At 46.5% G+C, this 20,364-nt stretch overlaps 1 protein-coding gene across 4 annotated transcripts in view; it reads left to right on the top strand.

Moving 5' to 3' along the window:
• The window catches only part of Srgap3 (SLIT-ROBO Rho GTPase activating protein 3), a 221,545-nt gene that overhangs the window by 189,748 nt on the left and 11,433 nt on the right, over nucleotides 1–20,364 (top strand). For all 4 annotated transcript variants that reach the window (XM_076940219.1, XM_034512327.2, XM_034512325.2 and 1 more), the window contains 7 exons: nucleotides 530–607; nucleotides 6,731–6,865; nucleotides 9,426–9,531; nucleotides 9,757–9,984; nucleotides 13,546–13,625; nucleotides 18,635–18,815; nucleotides 20,080–20,229. In XM_076940219.1, coding sequence (XP_076796334.1) covers nucleotides 530–607; nucleotides 6,731–6,865; nucleotides 9,426–9,531; nucleotides 9,757–9,984; nucleotides 13,546–13,625; nucleotides 18,635–18,815; nucleotides 20,080–20,229 — 958 coding nt within the window. The remainder of the gene's footprint in view (nucleotides 1–529; nucleotides 608–6,730; nucleotides 6,866–9,425; nucleotides 9,532–9,756; nucleotides 9,985–13,545; nucleotides 13,626–18,634; nucleotides 18,816–20,079; nucleotides 20,230–20,364) is intronic.

Raw genomic sequence — 20,364 nt, 5'->3', positions numbered from 1 at the left:
CTGCAAAATCCTCTTGCCTCAGTTTCAGCCTTGCAAATGCTGAGATTATAGTATGAGCAATTCTGTCCTGCTAATCAGTTTATTGTATTTATTTATTTTGGGTGCTGGGGACCTAACCCAGGGCCTAGTGTCCATAAGACAAAGCACTCTACCACTGACTAAGCCCCCAACTCTCTGACTCCCTGACTCCCCAGTCCTAGGCCAGGATGTACTCTGAAGTTTATGATCTCTTAAGGGAAGAAGTTACCCCCCTGGGCAGGAAGGAATAGTGTTGATATCGGTTTCCTTCAGGCCCAGAAGCAAGACACATGATTCTGCATGCGTCTGAGTATTGGGCAGACTGTAGTTCATTGTCAAGGCCAGTGGGGTTTCAGCTAGGAGCCTGTCACCAGGAACAACTGTTCTAAAAGATAGAAGGGGAAAGAGATAAATGTGAGAGAGAATCTCCAATATTTCCAGTAGCTGGATGAACTCAGTGTCTCCTGTTCTTTGCGTTTACTGTTTCCTTGTATCGTTATTTCTTTCTTAGGACTCCAGCAGCAAGGGATCTTCAGAGTTCCAGGGTCTCAGGTTGAAGTTAATGACATCAAGAATTCCTTTGAGAGAGGTAAGTGCAGACTGACTATCTCAAGCTTGTGGGCAGGAGAAACCAACGTTAACATAGGTGTCAAAGCCAGTCGTGCATAGAGGCCCTGGGTCTGCAGCAACTTTCAGGAGATGTCTGCTCCATGCTCTTATTAACTTTGCATTCCATGATATCCTGACGGTAGCTGGAATAGCCATATTGGGAGTGTTTACACCACAGAAATTTGCAAACCTCAAGATCTTCTTGGCAGGTCTTTAGAGATCTTTTTAGTAGATCTTTAGAAACTCCCACTCTTCTCCCTTTATCTTTTACTACAGGCTAAACGTTCCTAATCCCAACTCCTAAACCCAAACATTTGGGCTTTGATGTAGCATACGAGTGGAAAGTTCCACGTTTGACTTTGTGTGACACACACAGCCAGGCTGCAGCTACACAACTGATATCTTGTCCAGTCACGCTCAGGTTGTGTGTGCAACTCGGGTGGACTTTTAAGTAGAGACTTCATCTCACCTCCAAGGCACCAAAATTCTAAAATCCCAAAGTTCCTGGCCCTGCCCATTTTAGTGTTTAAGATTTTAATGTTTTATTATTTATTTAGAGATAGTGTCTTGGCTAGCCTTAAACTCCGTCTAATACTCCTGCATCTGCTTACCAACTGCTGAAGTTACAGGTGTGAGCTATCATACCTGACTTTCCACACACTGTGTGTTTACATACTTGTGTGGGTATACAAGTATGTACATGTGCCCATGTGAGTGTGTGCATATGTATGTATGTATGTATGTATGTATGTATGTATGTATGTCCAAAGCTCCTATGCTTGTGGTGGCCTCAGAAGCTCCATGAGGACAGGAGGGCCCTGCAAAGGAAGGACCAACTGTGCCATAAGAAGCTCAGTTCTCAATGTCTGCCTTTACCACGCGGTACTTAGCTTCCTGCTGTAGTAGAACCGGAAATCCAGGGCTTTCTATTCAAGAAAAAGCATTGGGATATTTTGATCCCTGGTTTAGAGCCAAGCCCAGTGCTGACCATCCCACATCCTCAGTCCAGGAACAGGAAGACCTGGGGTGCAGGCAGCCTGAACTGAATTCCTACTTTCAGGTTCACACCATTTTGGAAAGACACGCAGTGGATCCCAGCTCAGTCTGACTTACTCCCTTATTCTCTGGGGGGCTCTGATGCTAAGGTCTAAGGACTCTGGTCCTAGAGCCAGGTCCCAGCAGCACATCCCATCCCAGTGGGCAGTGAAACACACCCCCCTCTTTCCTTTCTCAGTAACTCAGCTAGCTTCAAACATTACTACATAGCTGTGAACTCTTTGTAATCCTCCTGCTTCAGCTTCCCCAGTGCCAGGATTACCAGCTACCAGCTCTGGCTAGAAGGCATTTTCTTATCCTTTATATATATGTTTTTTTATGTGATTCTCCTTGGTTTAGGAGTTTAATGCCATTAGCTGAGCTCTGAGCAAAACACTGTTAGACTTCCACCCACCCAGTTCCCGAATTTATTATCATCCTTAGAGGAGTGAAATCTCTGCCTCCCTTACCCTCAGTTCTACCATAGGGCATGTCTGGCTTCAGGGTGAAGGGAGCATTCTGCAGCCTGCACAGTACATATCTTTTACACACCAGTCAATCTGGGGTAGCCTTGGGTATTGGGAGCAAATCTGGCTGGCTGTAGTGCCCAGTGGCCTCCTAGGGGACAGGGAGCTTCAGCTCTGGAGAATATTCCAGGGTGTTGGACATTTAACACCAGCACTGCTGCTTTCAGAAACTGCCAGTCATTTCTTCAAACATGCAGCATGATATACGAGATCATGCATTAGGGCCTGGAAATAAAATTTGAGCAGATCTGTCCCTACCAATGGGGAGGCCAGGTTCATAAACAGATAGTGTGCCTGAGCCAGAATGGCCAGTCCTGGTTATTATGGGAGCCCCTTAGCCTGCATGGATGAAGGAAAAAGGAGGAGAAGAGCCAGGGAAGGCTTCCGGGGCAGAAGCACCTAAGCTGAGGCTTGATGCATAGGGGCCAAGAGAGGCAAAGGGAGATGAAGGCATCCAGGCCAAGGGAACAACATGTGCAAAGGCCTAGAAGTCAGTGTCGTTCCTCCCTGCCCCAACTGCTCCTCACATCACCTACAGAACAGGCCAGGATCTGCTCCTCACTCCCTTCGACACTGTAGTGCCTTCGACCTTCAGTGTTGTAAATGAATAGAATGTTGTTCTAGGACCTTTGCTGTTTCTATCATCTGGGCTCCTCCCATCCCTTCACATATAGATGCCTGTGACCTGACCTTGACTCCCTTGGTGTGGTCCTTGAAAAGGACTGGCACCTTGGCAGGACCTCCCCTGACCTTTCCCTGCATTGTCTCTGTTAGTAAGCTTGTGGCAACCGGCAAACACCCCCCCCACACACACACACACACTTTCCCCAGACCTCAGCTGAGGCCAGCATTTCCGGTCACCTGCTTGGGCATAAATGAGAAGTATTCTCTGCTCTTGTCAAGCTTTGGGTCCTCATGTAGCGGGGAATCTTCCTGACCCACATCACAGCCACAGACAAAGAAGGGAAGAGAAAAAAGAAACAGAAACAGAAAACAAACAAATCTCTATTTTCCTCCTCCATAATTTCAGTTGGCTCTTCTTGTCTTGTCATTCCAAGATGAGAACTCAGCGGGACTCAGCTTTCTATCAGGCTTACCTGGAGTGACAGCCCTCAGCCCTCTTCTAGATACAGCTGTCGTCCACATGCTCCTCAGCTTTGGTTTGTTGTTTCTGAGCCCAGATAGACTGGTATTGCAGAAGGCCAAAGGCCTGGACTATTGACAGGGAATGTCATGGTGATTTCATCAGGGAGACAGGCATGAGATGATGTTGGTGATGATGGTGATGATGGTGACGGTGATTGTTATATGTATTTGTGTGTGTACATATATGTTGATGTAGGTACACATACTTAAATGGATATATAGAAAGTTTAGCATGTTTATCAAGCAATTATTTTTAAATGTGTTTTTTCTTCCTTAGGGGAGAAACATTCTCACCTTCTTGGTGGGGAGGGACATCTGAGAGGGCAAGCTAGGGAACATCGGGGTCTGGGCTGCTACATACAGTTGTTCAGGCTGGACACTTGCCCAGCTAGGAAGGCAGGTGAGAGCTGGACCCTGGCTAATGCCCTGTAAGCTGCAAGCCCTGGTATAGAATGGAAGAAGACTTTTTTGTGATTGGCACTAAAACACATTGGGACTAGAAGAGACTGCCAATAACAAACTAAACATCTGCTTCTTCTGAAGGTAGAGGGAAGAGATCCAGGTTGGGTACTCAGATGTGTTCATTGCTTGGCAGACACATGCAGGTGTTCCAGCTGTTAATGCAAACTTCCCTCAACACCTCTAGAAAGGTGTTAGATTACTCTCTGCTTCCTTTCACCTTCCCTGGGAAAATTCTCAGTAATAGACCAGCTTAGCAGCCCCCGCTTAGACTGCAGAGAGCCACACCTCCGAAATGCCGTATTTCCCCATCCAAATAGCGAAAACCTCAGAAGATTGGCAATATGCCATGGGCAGAGCTGGCAAGGACAGCCTTCTCCGGGAGTACAAAGTTATATGGCTCCAGTGAGAGGGCTTTGACTACAGGTGAGAAACCACACCCACAGTGGCCCAGTGTGCCTCCTTCCAGGAATGGAGCTGAGACCTGCCTCCACAAATACAAATGCACACATGTAGGCTATCCACTGTGGCAGTGTTTATCATAGCAAACGTCTGAAAGAAGTCAAATGGAGAGCTGGTGATATATGACTCAATGGATAAAGGCGTTTGTCTAAGCCTAATGACCCAATTCCTGGAATCCATCTGACAGAGAGAATTGACTTCTGCAAGTTGACCTCTGATCTCCAGATGTATGCCTTATCATATGCATACAAATAACTAACTAAATAAGTATAATTTAAATGTAACTAGTAATTAAATGTAGTCCTCTAAGAGGTTAAGAGAGTAAAGTGTGACCTCCCTACGTGATAGGATTCTTTGCACCATTAGAAAGAGAGAGGAAGACTTCTGGGAAGCCATTTGGAGAGATTTCCCATTTGGAGTAAAGGAATAAGCTTATGCAGGAGTGAATGGCATTTTGTGTAAGAAGTAAGGGTCAGTGAAGAACATATAGAGTTGTGTCAGGAGCCATAATGGGACAAGCTTCTGTGCCCCTGCCGCTACCCTCTCAGAGCCGAGCTGGCTCCCGGCAGAGTTGCTCCTGTCTTTAGGGGACTGGCTCAAGAACCACCCTAGAATGTAGAAAACCAGCAGTGCTCAAGTGCATTGCTGAGTGTAGCATGTTTATAGAGCCCACACGGCAGGCACATCCAGTCACCATCTGTAGGTGGCTCACAATGCTTAACGTGACGGACACGGCGTGTGCGGTAGTTAAACTGTTGTTTGGAAAAGAGAGGCCAAGAAAACAAGTTTGCATGGGGTTCCATGTGGATGGAGTCTCTTCTTTACTGTGGTGTGTGTATACGTGGTGTATATGTGTGTTCATGTGTGTGCATGTATGTGTGCAGATGCACATGGAGACCAGAAGTCAATCAACATTGGGTGTCTTCGTTCTTCACCTTATGTGTTTGAGACTGGGCCTTGTACTGAATCTGGAGCTTGCTGATTGGCTAGAGCGCTGGCCTATAAGCTGTAGGGATCTTCCTATCTGCTAGGAATCTAACTCAGGAGCCCATGCTGTCCAGCAAGCTGCTCACTGGCCCACCTCGCTAGCCCAGAGAGGCAGTCTCTTTTTTAAAAATATTTTCATCCTATTTGTTGAATCCACAGATGTGCAACTTGTGAGTGCTGAGTGCTGACTGTACAGGTGTTTGCTCACCTGCTGTAGCAGAAACACAGCAGATGAGTCAGACTAAAGAAAATGGTGGAGTGTAAGGTGTGGAAGGAAAGGGTAAGGATGAGTGTTCTCTCTGAGAACCTTTAAATCTGGTTTTGGGAGCTGAGCAGGTGAGGGCCTGAGTTCAGATGCCCAGAATTCATGTAGAAGCTGGGTATAGCAGTAGATTTGTGTAACCCCAGTGCTGGGGAGCCCAGACAAGTGGCTGTCTGGAGACACTGGGCAGCCTAGCTGAATCAGTGGGCTCCTAGAACCATCACTGGAGACTGACGCCATGTAGTGAGTCATGCTGACCACAGGGACTGGTGGGCAGGCAGACTTACAGTGCCAGGATTCTGGTCTTACTTCATAAGTCTCATGTTTTTAGCAAAAAAAGGGAATACCTCTATGGTATTTTAAGAGGAAAAAAAAAAAAGCTACCACCTTAACTCAGTGCTCTGCGTAACTAGTAGCAGGCATTACATGTCTCTGTATCCCTGTCTAAAATAATCAACCTGAGTCAAGTCATGAGGAAAAGGAGAGAAAGGCACAGTATGAGGCAGTTCTAGAAGACAGAGAAACCTACATCATCAAACACAAACTCAGCACTCAAAAAGAGGCAGCCATTGAACTGGGCATGCTGGCACATGCCTTTGATCTCAGCATTTGGAAGCAGAAGATTGTCCCAAGTTCCAGGCCATCCATGGATACATGGAGACCATGTCTCAGACAAACAAACAATCAAACGAACAAACAAGAGGAACAACTGCCAACCAGCAAATGAACTGTGGGAACTCAGGATAGTGCTTATATTTTGAAAACAAAAATCCATGACAAACATAGTGGGATAGTTGGCGGAGTTTGAATGTGGGCTGTGTGTGGTGTTATTTTTGGAAAGATTGTTTTCTTTCTTGGGTTAGATAAAGTTATCATTGTTCGCAGAGAATGCCCTGATTCTTAATGTTTTATAATGTCAAAAATTCTCAAAATTTTGAGCCGTGGTGTATATAATAAATAGAGAACTCAAGAGAGGGCTAAGTGATGGGTGATGGACATTCATAATTGGATGCTTATTCATAATTGGATCCTTCTGAGTATTTTCTATTAGGAAATTTAAAACATGCAGAAACTGGGGGCCACAGGTTCTCAGGCTTGTCCCATTCTCTTCCTCCTGTGCAGGCTGGCCAGGTCACTTTCTCTTTCAACTGAGAACAGAGAATATCTTCGAGTTTTGGAGAGAGATTCTCTTTCCTTACCAGCCTAAAACATTGTCTCCACACAGGTGAAGACCCCCTCGTGGATGACCAAAATGAGCGAGATATCAATTCAGTTGCTGGTGTTTTAAAACTGTATTTCCGAGGACTGGAAAACCCACTCTTTCCTAAGGAAAGGTTTCAAGATTTGATATCTACTATTAGTAAGTATTTTGCAAGTGGGATGGCCCATTGCTTCATGGATCTTTATAGAAATTGAAGTGCTGGCTCCATGTCCTGCCAGGCACAGGAGAGGGATACTATGAACAAAGTAAGGTTCTTAGCTTAAAGACCCAAGTCTATAGGTAGCACAGTGGGCTAATGGACATGGTGCACTCCCTAGGTACAACAGGAGCTAAGAGGAGAAGCAGAGGGAAAGCTGGGGTCACAGAGTAGACCTGGGGGAGGGACATGAGCAAGACTGCTAAGAGAAGGGACACAGAGAAGCCTACAAGGGTTGGGGACAGTGGCCCAGTTTGATCATCAGGATAGAGCATGGTGCAGTCAATGTAACAAGAGGAGTAGATTTGAAGGACCTCACAGCTTTGTGAGGTAGGGGGAGGTAGGGATCCATGGAAGGTTTAGGGGTGAGGTCAGCAGACAAGAGAAGTGATGATAGTTAACTGACTGGGAGATTGTCTTCCCACTGCTGGTCATGAGAGTACTTGACTGATGGAGGAGATTCTGGCTGTCAGGATGTGTCCCAGGTGTGGGACAGTAGAAGAGGAATGCTTAAGCTCTCGTGTGTTCTTTCTTTGTCCCCCTGGCTTCCTCAGTGCTTCCTTCCTGATTGTCTTTTAATATCTATGCCAAACTCTAAACCATATCTCAAAGTCCCAGACCCCAAAGGCTCCATCCTGCCTGGGTTCCATGTCACTGGCTTATTGGTATCATTAGACCAGATCCCCACAATCCAGGTCCTGTGCAGGACAATGAGCAGGCATCGAGGGGCATCCCATGTCTGTGCCTAACTAGAGTCACACAGTGAGAGGGTTTCTTCTGTCCTGTCCATATCATAGAAAAACCTACACCCATGAAACTTCTTCCAGACACAATGGCCAGGGTCAGCCTCAGACCCTGAGGCTGTAAATGAAGCCTACCTGTAATTTGGTGGCACTTCATTGCATTTATTAAACAATAGCCCCACTTCTGTGCTTTTGATTTCCAACATTGCAGTTGCCCCAGCTGACTGCAGTCTGGGAGTTTTGAATGGAAACTCCTAGGAGTAATGCTTCAGTTTTCCATGACCTTTATCTTTGGTGCTGCTATAACTGCTCTCTTTCATTATTGTTGATACCTTCCTGTGTCTGTTTTACAAGGTAAACTTTACCAAAGACAGGGATGCGTAGAGAAGATGGTACAGATGTGGTCTCACATCATCCTGCTTTCAGCGTGTCTTAGAACATATCCCTACTGTCACATACTTTCATGTCACCTCCTAACTAAACAAAGGATTCTCCTTTTTTCTCATAATAGTGATTTAAGTACTCACTTTATAAAAAAACTGTCTTTAAGAACTATGATGTAGCTATAGCCATAGGAGGGTACCTGGCATGGATAACTGACAGGAGGGGTCTAGAGGACTTACAAAGGGGCACTGACTGTGAGACACTGACTGTGAGCTGACTTAGGTGAGACTTCCTCCAACCAGGTCTTTAAGGTGAGCTAGAGGGACCACCTGTTGAAATTCATGTTCCCTACACAGTCAGGGCATGTGGGTGATGGATGCCAATAGAGACTTCTACTTACTATACAACCCAACACAATACCTTGTCAAGAAGCAAGAACCCCAGCTTTAACAATAGCACCTCATTGAGAACCATGGTTCTAGGTAGTCTTCAGACTCAATGGAAGAACAGTGGCCGGGAGATGAGGCAGGCAAGAGTGTCGGTAGCCCTGTCATGTTGGCTGCCGAGGAGAAAGAAGTCTTTTGGAGGCTGGAGTTCTGTGAGGAAAATGTCACTGACAATGTGTGGCTTGTTGGCCCTACACACAACATTGACACCTTATTTCTTGTAGTTCCACGTTGCCAACTCCATAGATATTCTGTCTTGTTGTGCCTCATACCAGCATTTGACTTTCTGTGGTTCACCTGAGAACGAATCCCCGATGAGATCCTGGGCATGCACTAAGCTCTCTAGTCAATGGGTCACTCAACAGGCACCTGTATTTTCACTATTCTTTTCTGAACAACTGCAGCATTGCCAGGCCTGTGTTATGGCTAGTACCTGTCACATTTTACTAATGTGATGACACTGTCCCTGCCTGTGTCATCAGGACTCCAAGGCTGTCAGTGACAGAAATTGAAATCATACAATTCCATAAAACAGTGAGTGTCAGATCCTCTGCCAGAAAACTTTAGGCCATTTGCTTTGGACTTCACATGGCCACTCTGGGGTTTCTGTCACTCTTCTGACCATTAGGCAGAGTTCTCTTTTCTGGCAGATCTCCAGCCACTCCAGATTTTCTGCTACCCAAGTCCCAGGCACTTCTCTATAGGTTTCCCCACAAGTCCTCAAGACCAGCTCAAAGAGGTTCTAAGTAGGCTAGCCTCCAACCTGTCTTGTTCTGATTGGCTTTAGCCAGGATCTCGTATGGATTCCAACTGAGAATAGAGCCATCTTGACTGGTCCCTATAAGCTGATGGAGGAGGTGGGACCTGGAGATATCTACTGCCTTGCTCCCTAAGGGTGATGGTCACCTTGAACCCTCTGTGCCTTACAGAACTGGAGAATCCAGCTGACAGGGTGCACCCAATCCAGCAGATCCTCATCACCCTGCCCCGCGTGGTCATTGTGGTCATGAGATACCTCTTCGCTTTCCTCAATCAGTGAGTACCTGGCCTGGGGAGCCCTCTGTGACTGGCCTCCTCTGGGAGGGCTGTCCCAAGGCTCTTATCAATGTTATTGTTATAAATCAGAATATAGAAACTTCTGCATTTGAGTTGCATCCCTACCTTACCCTCCTCCCCCCCCCCCCCAAAGAAAGAAACTCTGGGGGAAGATTTGCCTTTTGGGTGGACAATGAGGACCTGTTCGGACCTGTTCTCTCCTAGCCTCTCCCAGTACAGTGATGAGAACATGATGGATCCCTACAACCTGGCCATCTGCTTCGGGCCCACCCTCATGCACATCCCCGATGGGCAGGACCCTGTATCCTGCCAGGCGCATGTCAATGAAGTCATCAAAACCATCATCATCCACCATGAAGCCATCTTCCCCAGCCCGCGGGAGCTAGAGGGACCTGTGTATGAAAAATGCATGGCTGGAGGGGAGGAGTACTGGTAAGGCATCCTTCCTCCTAACACTCCCCGTTAACATCACCCTCTCGTTAAAAACAGTCAGAAGCCTTCCGGTTTTCTCATTACACTAGGGGATAGGTACTATAGCTAGTTTTCCTTGTAAGTTTTACAGCAGTCCCATGTGAGAGACACAAGTTACGAGGAGTAAGAACACACCTCCGGATAGCCTAAGCCAATGTGCACTTGTGGTTGACTTCCCTGAAGCATTTAGGGCTATACCTTCATGTGTGGCTGGATCCAGAGGCTCAGCCATTGTCAGCAGGACCTGGCCCTGCAGTCTCCACCCCTTGGCTTCCCTTAGTGGCTGTCAGAGGGTAGCTCCAGATCTGTCACTCATTCTCTGGGCAGCTCCAACACAAAAAAAGAGCCTTCCCTTTCTCAGTTGTTCCTGTAGAGACTTCCCAAGAGTTGTTTCAGGGCTCCATCTGGGTCTGAGGGGCTCTTAAAATGTGGTGGCTGGCCAAGTAAACCTCTCTTTCTCAGGAAGCAGAGGAGTGGGCATCCCCACACAAACCTCCAGTCACTGACCCTTCCACCCAGGAGTTCTTTCTCCCAGAATTTTCATTTCTTTGCATGCTCCACCTCAGGTCAATAGTCATTAGTTGGGAAGCTCTCTTAGCCGCTATGATGTCCTGGCCTGTGTAAGGAGAAATAGAAACCTTTACAGACCCAGGTCTGGCTTCCTTCTTCAAGCTAAGCCTGAGAGAGTGAAGATGGATATGTGTTTAATTGTGATGAGTGATTATGTAGATAGCACCAGTATAGCAGACGTGTCAGCAAACTAGGGCAAAGGTAAGTTTTCACATGGAAGCTTGGGGTACAGCCCAGTAATGGGGCATATACTTACTTACTTACTGTGGGGGAGGTCCTGAATTGGATCCTCAGCACCAAAATAAAACAAACAAACAAAAAGATTCATGTTGGGGCTGGAACTATGGCTCAGCAGTTAAGAGTATGTATTGCTTTTACAGAAGGCCAGAGTTCAATTCCCAGCACCCAAGTCTGGCAGCTCACGGCTGCCTGTATTCCAGCCCCAGGCAACCTGATGCCTTCTGCCTTCCACAGACACCTGCATTCGTGTACATATTGTCCCCACCCTCCGGGTACAAATAATTTTAAAAATAAAATAAATGTTTTAAAGGAGATAGGGATGTTTACTCCTGATTTGAACATCACACGATGTGATGTGCATACATTAAATGACCATATGATATCTCGTAACTATGTATAATTTCTATGATTTTTGTACAGTTACATTTTAATTGAAAAGGAAAATTCAGTGGGGGAGGAGGAATGCAGAGAAGAGAAATTAAACATGCTACTTGAGACCAGCCAAATGTTCCTGCTGTCATATCGTCCCCAGCCCGGGTCAACACAGCCATACGCAGTCTTTCTGCCAGGTGCTGCAGGGAATGTAGGCATTTCAGTTTGGTTTTCTGCAACAGAATCTCACTATTTAGCACATGCTGGTCTTGAACTTGTGATCTTCCTGCCTCAGTAAGTTCTGGGATCATAGACTTGATCTGCCATGCCCAGTGAGAATTTGAGTTTTGATTAAAGTATTCCTGGATACTTGGATGACCTCCATTCTCTAGGCTTATTCGGGCAACTGCTTCAAGGTTGAGCATTCCTCCCCAAAGTGTACAAGGGTAGCTGGTCACAGTGGTGTCTGTTTGCAGCTCTCTATCCTAACACTGTACAAGACTCTTTTGCATCTAGAAAGCACAATTTCTTCACAAAGAGAAGCTAAACACACAAATTGCACGTTTGTTACTGTACAATATACATGTACCACTTTTACACTTTTCTTCATTTCCTGTAAGGCTGGAGAATTAGTGATTACATGGTCATTTGGAAGGCATTTTCAAAACCAAAAAGGGAAGTGAGGCTGAAGGTCTCAGTACAGTAAGCAAGACTCATTCACTCAGCAATGTCTCCTCCTCCACCATCCAGAATCCTGCCCCACCATCCAGAATCCTCTGGGGACTGGATCTCCTGGTGGCAGGGATGGTACCTAAGCAGGGTCAGCTCCAGTGGGAGGAGTGCTGAGAGGCTCCTATTCCAGAAGGGGTCCCTGAGGCAATCACAGGCCACCAGGAAAGGTTTCCCAAGAAGCTTAAAAAAGATCCAAGCCAGCAGCTTAAACTGGACCAACTCACAGAGGACTGCGCCAAGAAAGTCCCGGGCCTGGAGCCCTCAGCAGAATGAAAAGTGACTCCGTTTGTTGACATGGAGTATGTGACAGGAGGGTGGAGAGGTACCAGGCTCCACAGGTCAGCTGGAGGCCAGTTCTGATGTCCTTCATTTGGGTCTAATCCTGATGGGAATGGGAAATTTTTCACAACACAGTCTATTTCTTTTTGTTCTTTTGAAAACAGAGGCTCATGTAGCCCAGACTGGCCCCAAACTCATTATGTAGCGGAAGCTCACTTGAACTTCTGCTCCTTCTGCCTTTACCTACTGAGAGCTGGAATTACAAGCGTGCCCTACCAGGCCAGGTTCATATCGTGCTGCAGATGAAAGCCAGGCCATTGTACATGCCAGACACCACCAGCTGAGCTGCCCAGAGCAATCTGTTCTTTTCTAACGGTATCATACATGTCACCTCTTCTAAACAGCCACCCGGATCACTCCATGTTGGTCCCTCTGCTGCCTTCCTCTCAGCCTGTTCCTTTCTTAGAAATCATTATCTCATCTTGCAACTGTTTTGTGCACTGGTCTCAGCGTTTTCTCTCCCTTGAATGTGAACAGTGAAGTGAGGGACCTGGTCTACTTGGTTTGTCTTTGTGTCCTTCCTACTTAATGTAGTGGTGTGTAAACCCAGTCAATATGCTGATGAAAACAACACCCACACACATATGCACACATGAACATGCACACATACACACAGGTGCAGACACACACACACACATGCACACATACAGTCATGCACACATACACACAGTTGAAGACATACATGCACACAAACACACACACAAACACACACACACACACACACACACACACACACACACCTGCGTACACACTAGGGAAAGCCCTGACTTCCAGAAGCTTACAATCTACCACTGCCATCTGAATCACACTGAACGTGTAACTATTTTGACCCACTTCTGCTACTGTACTAGAATACTTGAGTCTGAGTCATCTATAATAAACTGAAATCTATGTGGCTTAAGTTCTGAAAACTAGGAGGTATAGCACATGTGCGGAGGGCCTCATGCTACATTGTCCTTTGGTGGAAGGCTGAAGGGAAGAGAGTGTGAGAACAAGCAAGCTAGCCCACAGGGGTCAGCCGGCTCTCATGATAACTAACGCACTTCTTGATCGACACCAATCAGTTTCTGTTAACACGGATCCTGTGGCCTTATCACCTCTGCTTAGGTTATACCTCCAAACATGGTGACATTGGGGATGACATTTCCAATACATGTGGGCCACATACTCAAGCCTATGACGATCTAGTCAGCTCCATAGCTCGGGGTCACTAAGGGAGTATTCAAGGAAGACCTCCCTAACAGGTTATTTTCCTGTGTTTGCTTACAGTGACAGCCCACACAGTGAGCCGGGGACCATTGATGAAGTTGACCATGACAATGGTACAGAGCCTCACACCAGTGATGAAGGTGAGTGGCACAAAAGGTCTAGGCCAAAAACCTCACAGGGGCCTCTCCTGCTTACTCCAGCCAACCACAGGGCCAATCTCGCAGCCCCTCAGCTGTCCAAGCAGCACAGCATGTCCCTCAGCCTCTCCATGCTGAAGGAAAGGCTTTATACATGCCTTGGGTCCCAACACAAGCCCACATAGATCTGATGTATGCAGTGCATTTGCTACATACCGTTCCTGTCATCCTCTGTGTGTCCTGCTTGGGTCCCAGGGATCTGCTCTGCACCAGGCCTTTGCTGTGGGACCTAGGATGTGGAGATGAATGAGGTGAGTCTTCAAGGCGTTCTGTCTCTCAGCAGACCTCAACAGATTGGAAGCAGTTCCTTAAGAACAGACTGACAGTGTGAGATTAAAGGGTCATCTCAGGGGCACCTGAGAATTACCTCAATAGTGAGGACCACGGAGAGAAACAGCAGTGTGTGTGTAGAGAGAGAGGGAGGAAGGGGCCCATCCACCTTATTCCTCTACTGCCAGGTGAGGAACAGAGTCATGCTGGTTTCCATGGAAATGGGACCAGACAGATGCACAATCTGAGTGAAGTGGACTCAGGCCTCCTTACACACTAGATAGAGTGGGCAGAGTCTAGTCCAGAACCTCACTGGGGCCTCTCATGCTTACACAAGCCAGCCACAGGGCCAAGCCCCACATCCCCTCAGCTCTCCAAGCAGCAAAGCTGCCCTTTAGTACCTGAGAGGAATCACTAAAACCTTTGTTTGCCTGGAAAAGCAGCAGGATGATCTTCTGTCTAGAGATCTGTTGCCCATTTTAAATTCATCTTTTTGGCATTGAATCAGAACAGCTCTTTGCATACTCTAAATATAAGTTCCTTATCTCAAATATGACTTCTGAATGTTTTCTTCCATTACGAGAATTGATTTTTGCTTTACAAGTGGTGTCCTTTGAAGCACAAGAGGTTTTTAATTTCAATGAAGTTTACTTCATCCAGCTTTTATTTTGTTGCTCATAGTTTTGACTATATTCAAGAAGACCCTTGTCTTGCCTTCTTTCTTGCAAGGTGTCTTAATTACTTTAAATTACTGTGATAAGACACCATGACCAAGGCAACTTATAGAAGAAAGAGTTTATTTGGGGCTTACAGTGTCAGAGGGTTAGAGTCCAAAGCCCACCCCCAGTGACATGCCTTCTCCAGCAAGGCCATCCTAAGCCTTCCCAAACATTTCCACTAACTGGGAACTAAATATCGAAACAGATAATCCCATAGAGGCTGTTCTCATTCAAAACACCACACAGAGAAACCCGCCAGTGCTTTACAACAAGAGAGAATATTAACTGTCAGGGTAATTGTTTTCGTGTGTGTGTGTGTGTGTGTGTGTGTGTGTGTGTCTGTCTGTCTGTCTGTCTGTGTGTCTGTGTGTGAGTGCATTTTCATGCATATGTATACCCGACTCTGGCACACACATGAAGACATGAAAGGGTTGTTGCATGTCTTCTTTGATCACTGTTTCTTTGAGGCACAATCCCTGAACCCGGGCTAACATATTTTCACTTGGACTGGAAGCCAGTAAGCTTCAGTGTTGCTTCTGACTCCATCCTTCCCAGAGCTGAGGTCACAGGTGTGTGCCAGATGCCTGGCTTGTCTCCTGGATACCAGGATCTGAACTCCAGTCCTCATGTTTATGCAGCAAATGCTCTTAGTGGCTGAGCCATCTCTCCCAGCCAGCAGTCAAGGAAGCTCCCTTCTGTTCCTGTTTTGTGGAGTGTTTTGTTAGGAGAAGGTGTTAGATTTTTGCCAAATGCTTTTTCTTTATCCATTATGACAATGATGTCATCTGTGCTTTTTATTTTACTGGTAAGATGGGATACATTCATTGAATGTTTAGATGCTAAACAATTTTACAATCCTGGGGTAAATTCTTTTCAGGCATGGAGTGTGACTCCTTTTACATACCCCTGTACCCAGTTTGCTAATATTTTGTAGAGAAATTTTTCATTCATATTCATAAGTGCTGTCAGCCTGCCATTTCCTGGTGATATAGTCCAGGTTTTGTGTTAGATAATACTTGCTTCATGAAATGTGTTGCCAAGTGCCCCCCCCCCTTGTGCTTTTTGGAAGACTCTGCGAATAATTATTATTGTTTAAGTGTTTGGTATAGTTCAGCAATGAAGCCAAATGGGGCTGGGCACTTCTCTCTGAGTAGTGCTTTGATAGGTGGTGCATTCTCTTGGAGACTCATTCAGTTTTCCTATTTCTTTTCATAAAATGTATCCTTGACATGTGTGCATGTCTAGGTATGATGAGCAGGCACACACATGACATGGTATGCATGAAATCGAATGACATCTTTTTCCTTCATCTTGTTGAGACAGGGTTTCTCTTGTTTCTGTTGCTGAATGTGACAGGCTAGCTGGCCTAGGAACTTCTGGAAGATTCTTTTGTCTTCCACCCCATCTCACCACAGGAGGGCTGGAACATAGATGTGCACCACTGTATGCAGTTTTTTCCCCCCAGGATAGTTTAATGAGAAGAGAACTGACGTCATCTTACCAGCCTGCTATTCTATTTTTTAAAAAAATATTTGTTTATTGGGGAGGGGTGCCTATGTTACGGCTTGTGCTTGTGAGGGTGGAGGACAACGTGCAAGATTTGGTTCTCTCCTCCCACCATGTAAGACGGGCGATCAAACTCACATTTTGGGCTTGGCAACAGCCTCCCGTCCTGTTGAGCCACCTCACTGGCCCCAGATAGCCTGTTTCTCGAGCCCACTTCAGTCGTCTGTGTTTCTGAGAAATGTGCTCATTCTATCCCACTTTCTAGTTTGCTGACATATAGTTGTTGGTAATGCTTCTTTCTTTAGGCTACCTCTTTTTCCTTCAAGGTAATAACATTAATGTTCCTCTTTCATTTCTGATCTTTCATTTGATTAGTGTGATTTTTCATTCTTTTTTTTCTGAAATTAATGTTTTTATTGGATATTTTATTTACATTTCAGATGCTATCCCCTTTCCCCATTTCCCCTTACCCAGATACCTCCATATGATCCCCCTCCTCCTGCTTCTATGAGGATGTGTCCCCACCCACCCACCCACTCACCTCCTTGCCCTCGAATTCCACCCCCCAACTTGGTGTCCAGCCTTCATGGAACCAAGGATCTCCTCTCCCACCTATGCCCGACAATGCCATCCGCCCCCCTACATATACAGCTGGAGACATGGGTCCCTCCCTATGTGCTCCCAAGCTGGTGGTTTAGACCTGGGAGCTCTGGTTGGTTGGTATGGTTGCTCTCCACATGGGGCCTCAAACCCCTTCAGTTCCTTCAGTCTTCTCTCTAACTCCTCCATTGGGAACCCTGTGATAAGTTCAGTGGTTAGCTATGGGCATCCGCCTCTGTATATGTCAGGCTCTGGCAGACCTCTAAGAAGACAGCTATATCAGGCTCCTGTCAGCATGCACTTCCTGACATCCACAACAGTGTCTGCCTTTGGTGACTGCACATGGGATGGATACCCAGGTGGAGCAGTCTCTGAATGGCCTCTCCTTCTGTTTCTGTCCCACACTTTGTCTCCATATTTGCTCCCATGAGTATTTTGTTACTCCTGCTAAGAAGGACCGAAGCACCCACACTTCGGTTTTCCTTCTTCATGAGCTTCATGTGGTCTGTGGGTTGTATTCTTATTTTCTTAGTTTATTTAGCTAGAGATTTGTTAATTTCATTGATCATTTTCAAACCAGCAGCTTGGACCCTGCCTAGCTTCCTAGTCTCTGTCTCATTTCATTCCACTCTGGTCGCATTACATCTTTTTTTCTGCTTGTTTTGGTTTAGTTTCTACTTCTAATGTCTTAAAAAAAATTTTATATTTTAAAATTTTTCTTGTGTTTTGCCTGCATGTATGCTTATGTACCATGTGCATGCAGTGCCCATGTGGGCCAGAAGAGGGTGCTAGACTCTCTGAAACTGGAACTGATATGTAGGTGCTAGGAATCAAACCCAGGTCCTCTGGAAGAGCAGCCTGCTTTTAACCACTGAGCCATCTCTCCATCCCCCGCACTTCCTGTTTTTTAATGTGAAGGTGGAGGTTAGGATTTAGGGTTTTTCTTAGCACAGCCATTTGTAGTTCTGAATTTCACCCAGGCAGGGGGTTAGCTGCATCCGTGAGCTTGATTGTACTGTGTCCTCATTTTCATTCACCGTTTGGAAGTCTAAGAGCCACTGAAAGGCTGACTGTATGGCTCAGCCACAGAGGACCTGCCTAGTGTGTGTGAGGCTCTGGGTTCCACCCCTGGCATGACAAGGGAAAAAAAGAAAGATAGAAGGAAAAGAGAGCCACGGAAAGTATAGTGAGTGAACAGAGATGGGAATCTAGGGCTGCAGGCAGGGTGGGGTCTTAGGTGTAAAGTGGACTAGGGAGAAAAGACCCCATAGGAAAGTGGAAATAGACTATATACTGACATGTAGAAGGAACAGAAGTTTCTTCACACACACACACACACACACACACACACACACACACACACACACTTGATACAGGGTCTCAATAGCTCAGACTAGCCTTAAATTCCTGTTATCCTATCTCCACCTCTCAAGTGCTTAGATTATAGGTGTGCATTACCACACCTGGCCAAACTGGCTTCAGTCATTATGCAATGGAAAACAAGGATCTGGCATGCCAGCTCCCTCTGGGCATTTTAGATTTGTTTATTTAATTTTTTATGAGATAGGTTATTACTATGTAACCCACACTGGTCACAAACTTACAGTCTTCCTGCCATGGGCTCCAGAATGCTGAGATTCCAGGTCTAGGCCACCGAACCTGGTACTCAGTGGGCATTCTGAGAAATTACATGGCTTGCCTAAGATTAAGCAGTGGGAAGGAGTCTGAGCCTGGCACACTGGGGTCTCCAGCCCACATGTGTTCATCAAGCCTGATGCCCATGTTTCCTCACCAAGGCTGAATGAGTCATGGGCCACCATGACCTCACAGATACTCTTTCTCTTGATGTTCTTCCAGAAGTGGAGCAGATTGAGGCCATCGCTAAGTTTGACTACGTGGGGCGGTCTCCTCGTGAACTATCCTTCAAAAAAGGGGCCTCGCTACTCCTGTATCACCGTGCCTCAGAGGACTGGTGGGAGGGCCGTCACAATGGTGTAGATGGACTCATCCCTCATCAGTACATAGTTGTACAAGACATGTGAGTGAGAACTGGGGCCTTTTGTGAAGAATGAGGTAATAGATTAGTAATGTCTGGAAGGGCAGTGGTAGGGGAATACTGGGAATTTGTTCTTCCAGGTTTGATATGTTTGATAAGCTCTAAGAATGTTTTTTTTTTTTTTAACTTCCTTTAAGTGGAAATCCACAGAAGAAATATGCATATTGCTCATCCTTCAGATGATACAGAGATAGTATTAGTTCTGGGGCCACTATCCAGACCCATGAGCCACATCTAGGTCATCACCCACCATGGTCATTAGGATCCCATGGTCTTTCCCTATCCCTCCATGATCCTGAGCTTTTCCTGTAGCCAGTGATCAGCTCGCCAACCCTAAAGGGGCTCAATCCTTTACTCCAAATGTGACCTTAAAGGGGACAGAGAAAAAGAAACATCCCTTGTCCTCCTTTAACCAGGTATCATTTTTAATGAGTTAAGGAGTTAAAAAGCCACACATCCCAAGAATCCAGCATGGTCAGAAAGTTCAAGAAGTCAACACTTTGTGTGGGGTTTTCTCGTTCCCTTCCGGCTTGCACAGGCTCAGCTGAACTGACCTGTCCTGGAGGCAGCTATAGAGCTAAATTCCACAGGAAGAGAGACCCAAGCCTGTGATGTGATGCAGGAGAGGAAGGTCTGAGTTTGAACAAAGGCCAAGGCCAAGCGAATGAGAAAGTGGATGCTCTAAGAGCAGGCCATCTGGAGGCCCTGGAGTCCACATACCTCTGACAGCAAGGACAAGTCAATGGAAGGAGAAGGTTATAGAGGGAAACTGGCAGGGCACCCCTAAAAGCATGGGCCACCTCACTAGTACCCTGTACCGCAGATAGGGAGGTAAGGGACTGAGGTGGCTCTTCTTCCCTTGCTTGGCTTGAACCACTTTGCCTGGAGCCATAGGAAACTCAGCATACAGCACCCTACACTGGCAGACTCAGCACTCAGTACCCCATACCTAGCTTGCAGACTCTGACATTCGTTTCTTCAACCTGTCTCCGCCATTGAAAGAGTCTAAGAACAAGCTAGAAAAAGGGAAAGAAACTGTGATATAGGGGTGGAATACAAGGGAGGCACCTGCTAGTGAGCCTGGCTATGGGAGCATTATGGTAGACGTGTGTGGAGGGAAGGTGCTCACCCTGGGCTGCTGGTATAGCCATAGGTGTGTGCAGACTGCTGTGGAGGAGTTCTGGGCATCCTGGGCCTTCCTCAGAAGATGGGAACCACCTCCAACTCACGTCTCTCTCCTCCCCAGGGATGATGCCTTCTCCGATAGCCTGAGCCAAAAGGCGGACAGCGAGGCCAGCAGTGGGCCACTGCTAGATGACAAGGCCTCCTCCAAGAATGACCTCCAGTCCCCCACAGAGCACATCTCTGATTACGGCTTTGGGGGGGTGATGGGCCGGTAGGAAACATGGGTTCATTTTTGTCTCACTAGTACCCATTTGTTTGTTTGTGTCTGAATTGGAAGAAGTAAGAGGGCAGGAAGGGGAGGAGAAGGTTGTTACAGCACCTTGATTCTCCAAGCCATGGCACTGGG

This window comes from Arvicanthis niloticus, chromosome 9, assembly GCF_011762505.2.
Source record: "Arvicanthis niloticus isolate mArvNil1 chromosome 9, mArvNil1.pat.X, whole genome shotgun sequence".
Classification (NCBI taxonomy): Eukaryota; Metazoa; Chordata; class Mammalia; order Rodentia; family Muridae; genus Arvicanthis; species Arvicanthis niloticus.
The sequence above is the reverse complement of the archived record's forward strand: the minus strand, read 5'-3'. Positions and strand labels throughout refer to the sequence as shown.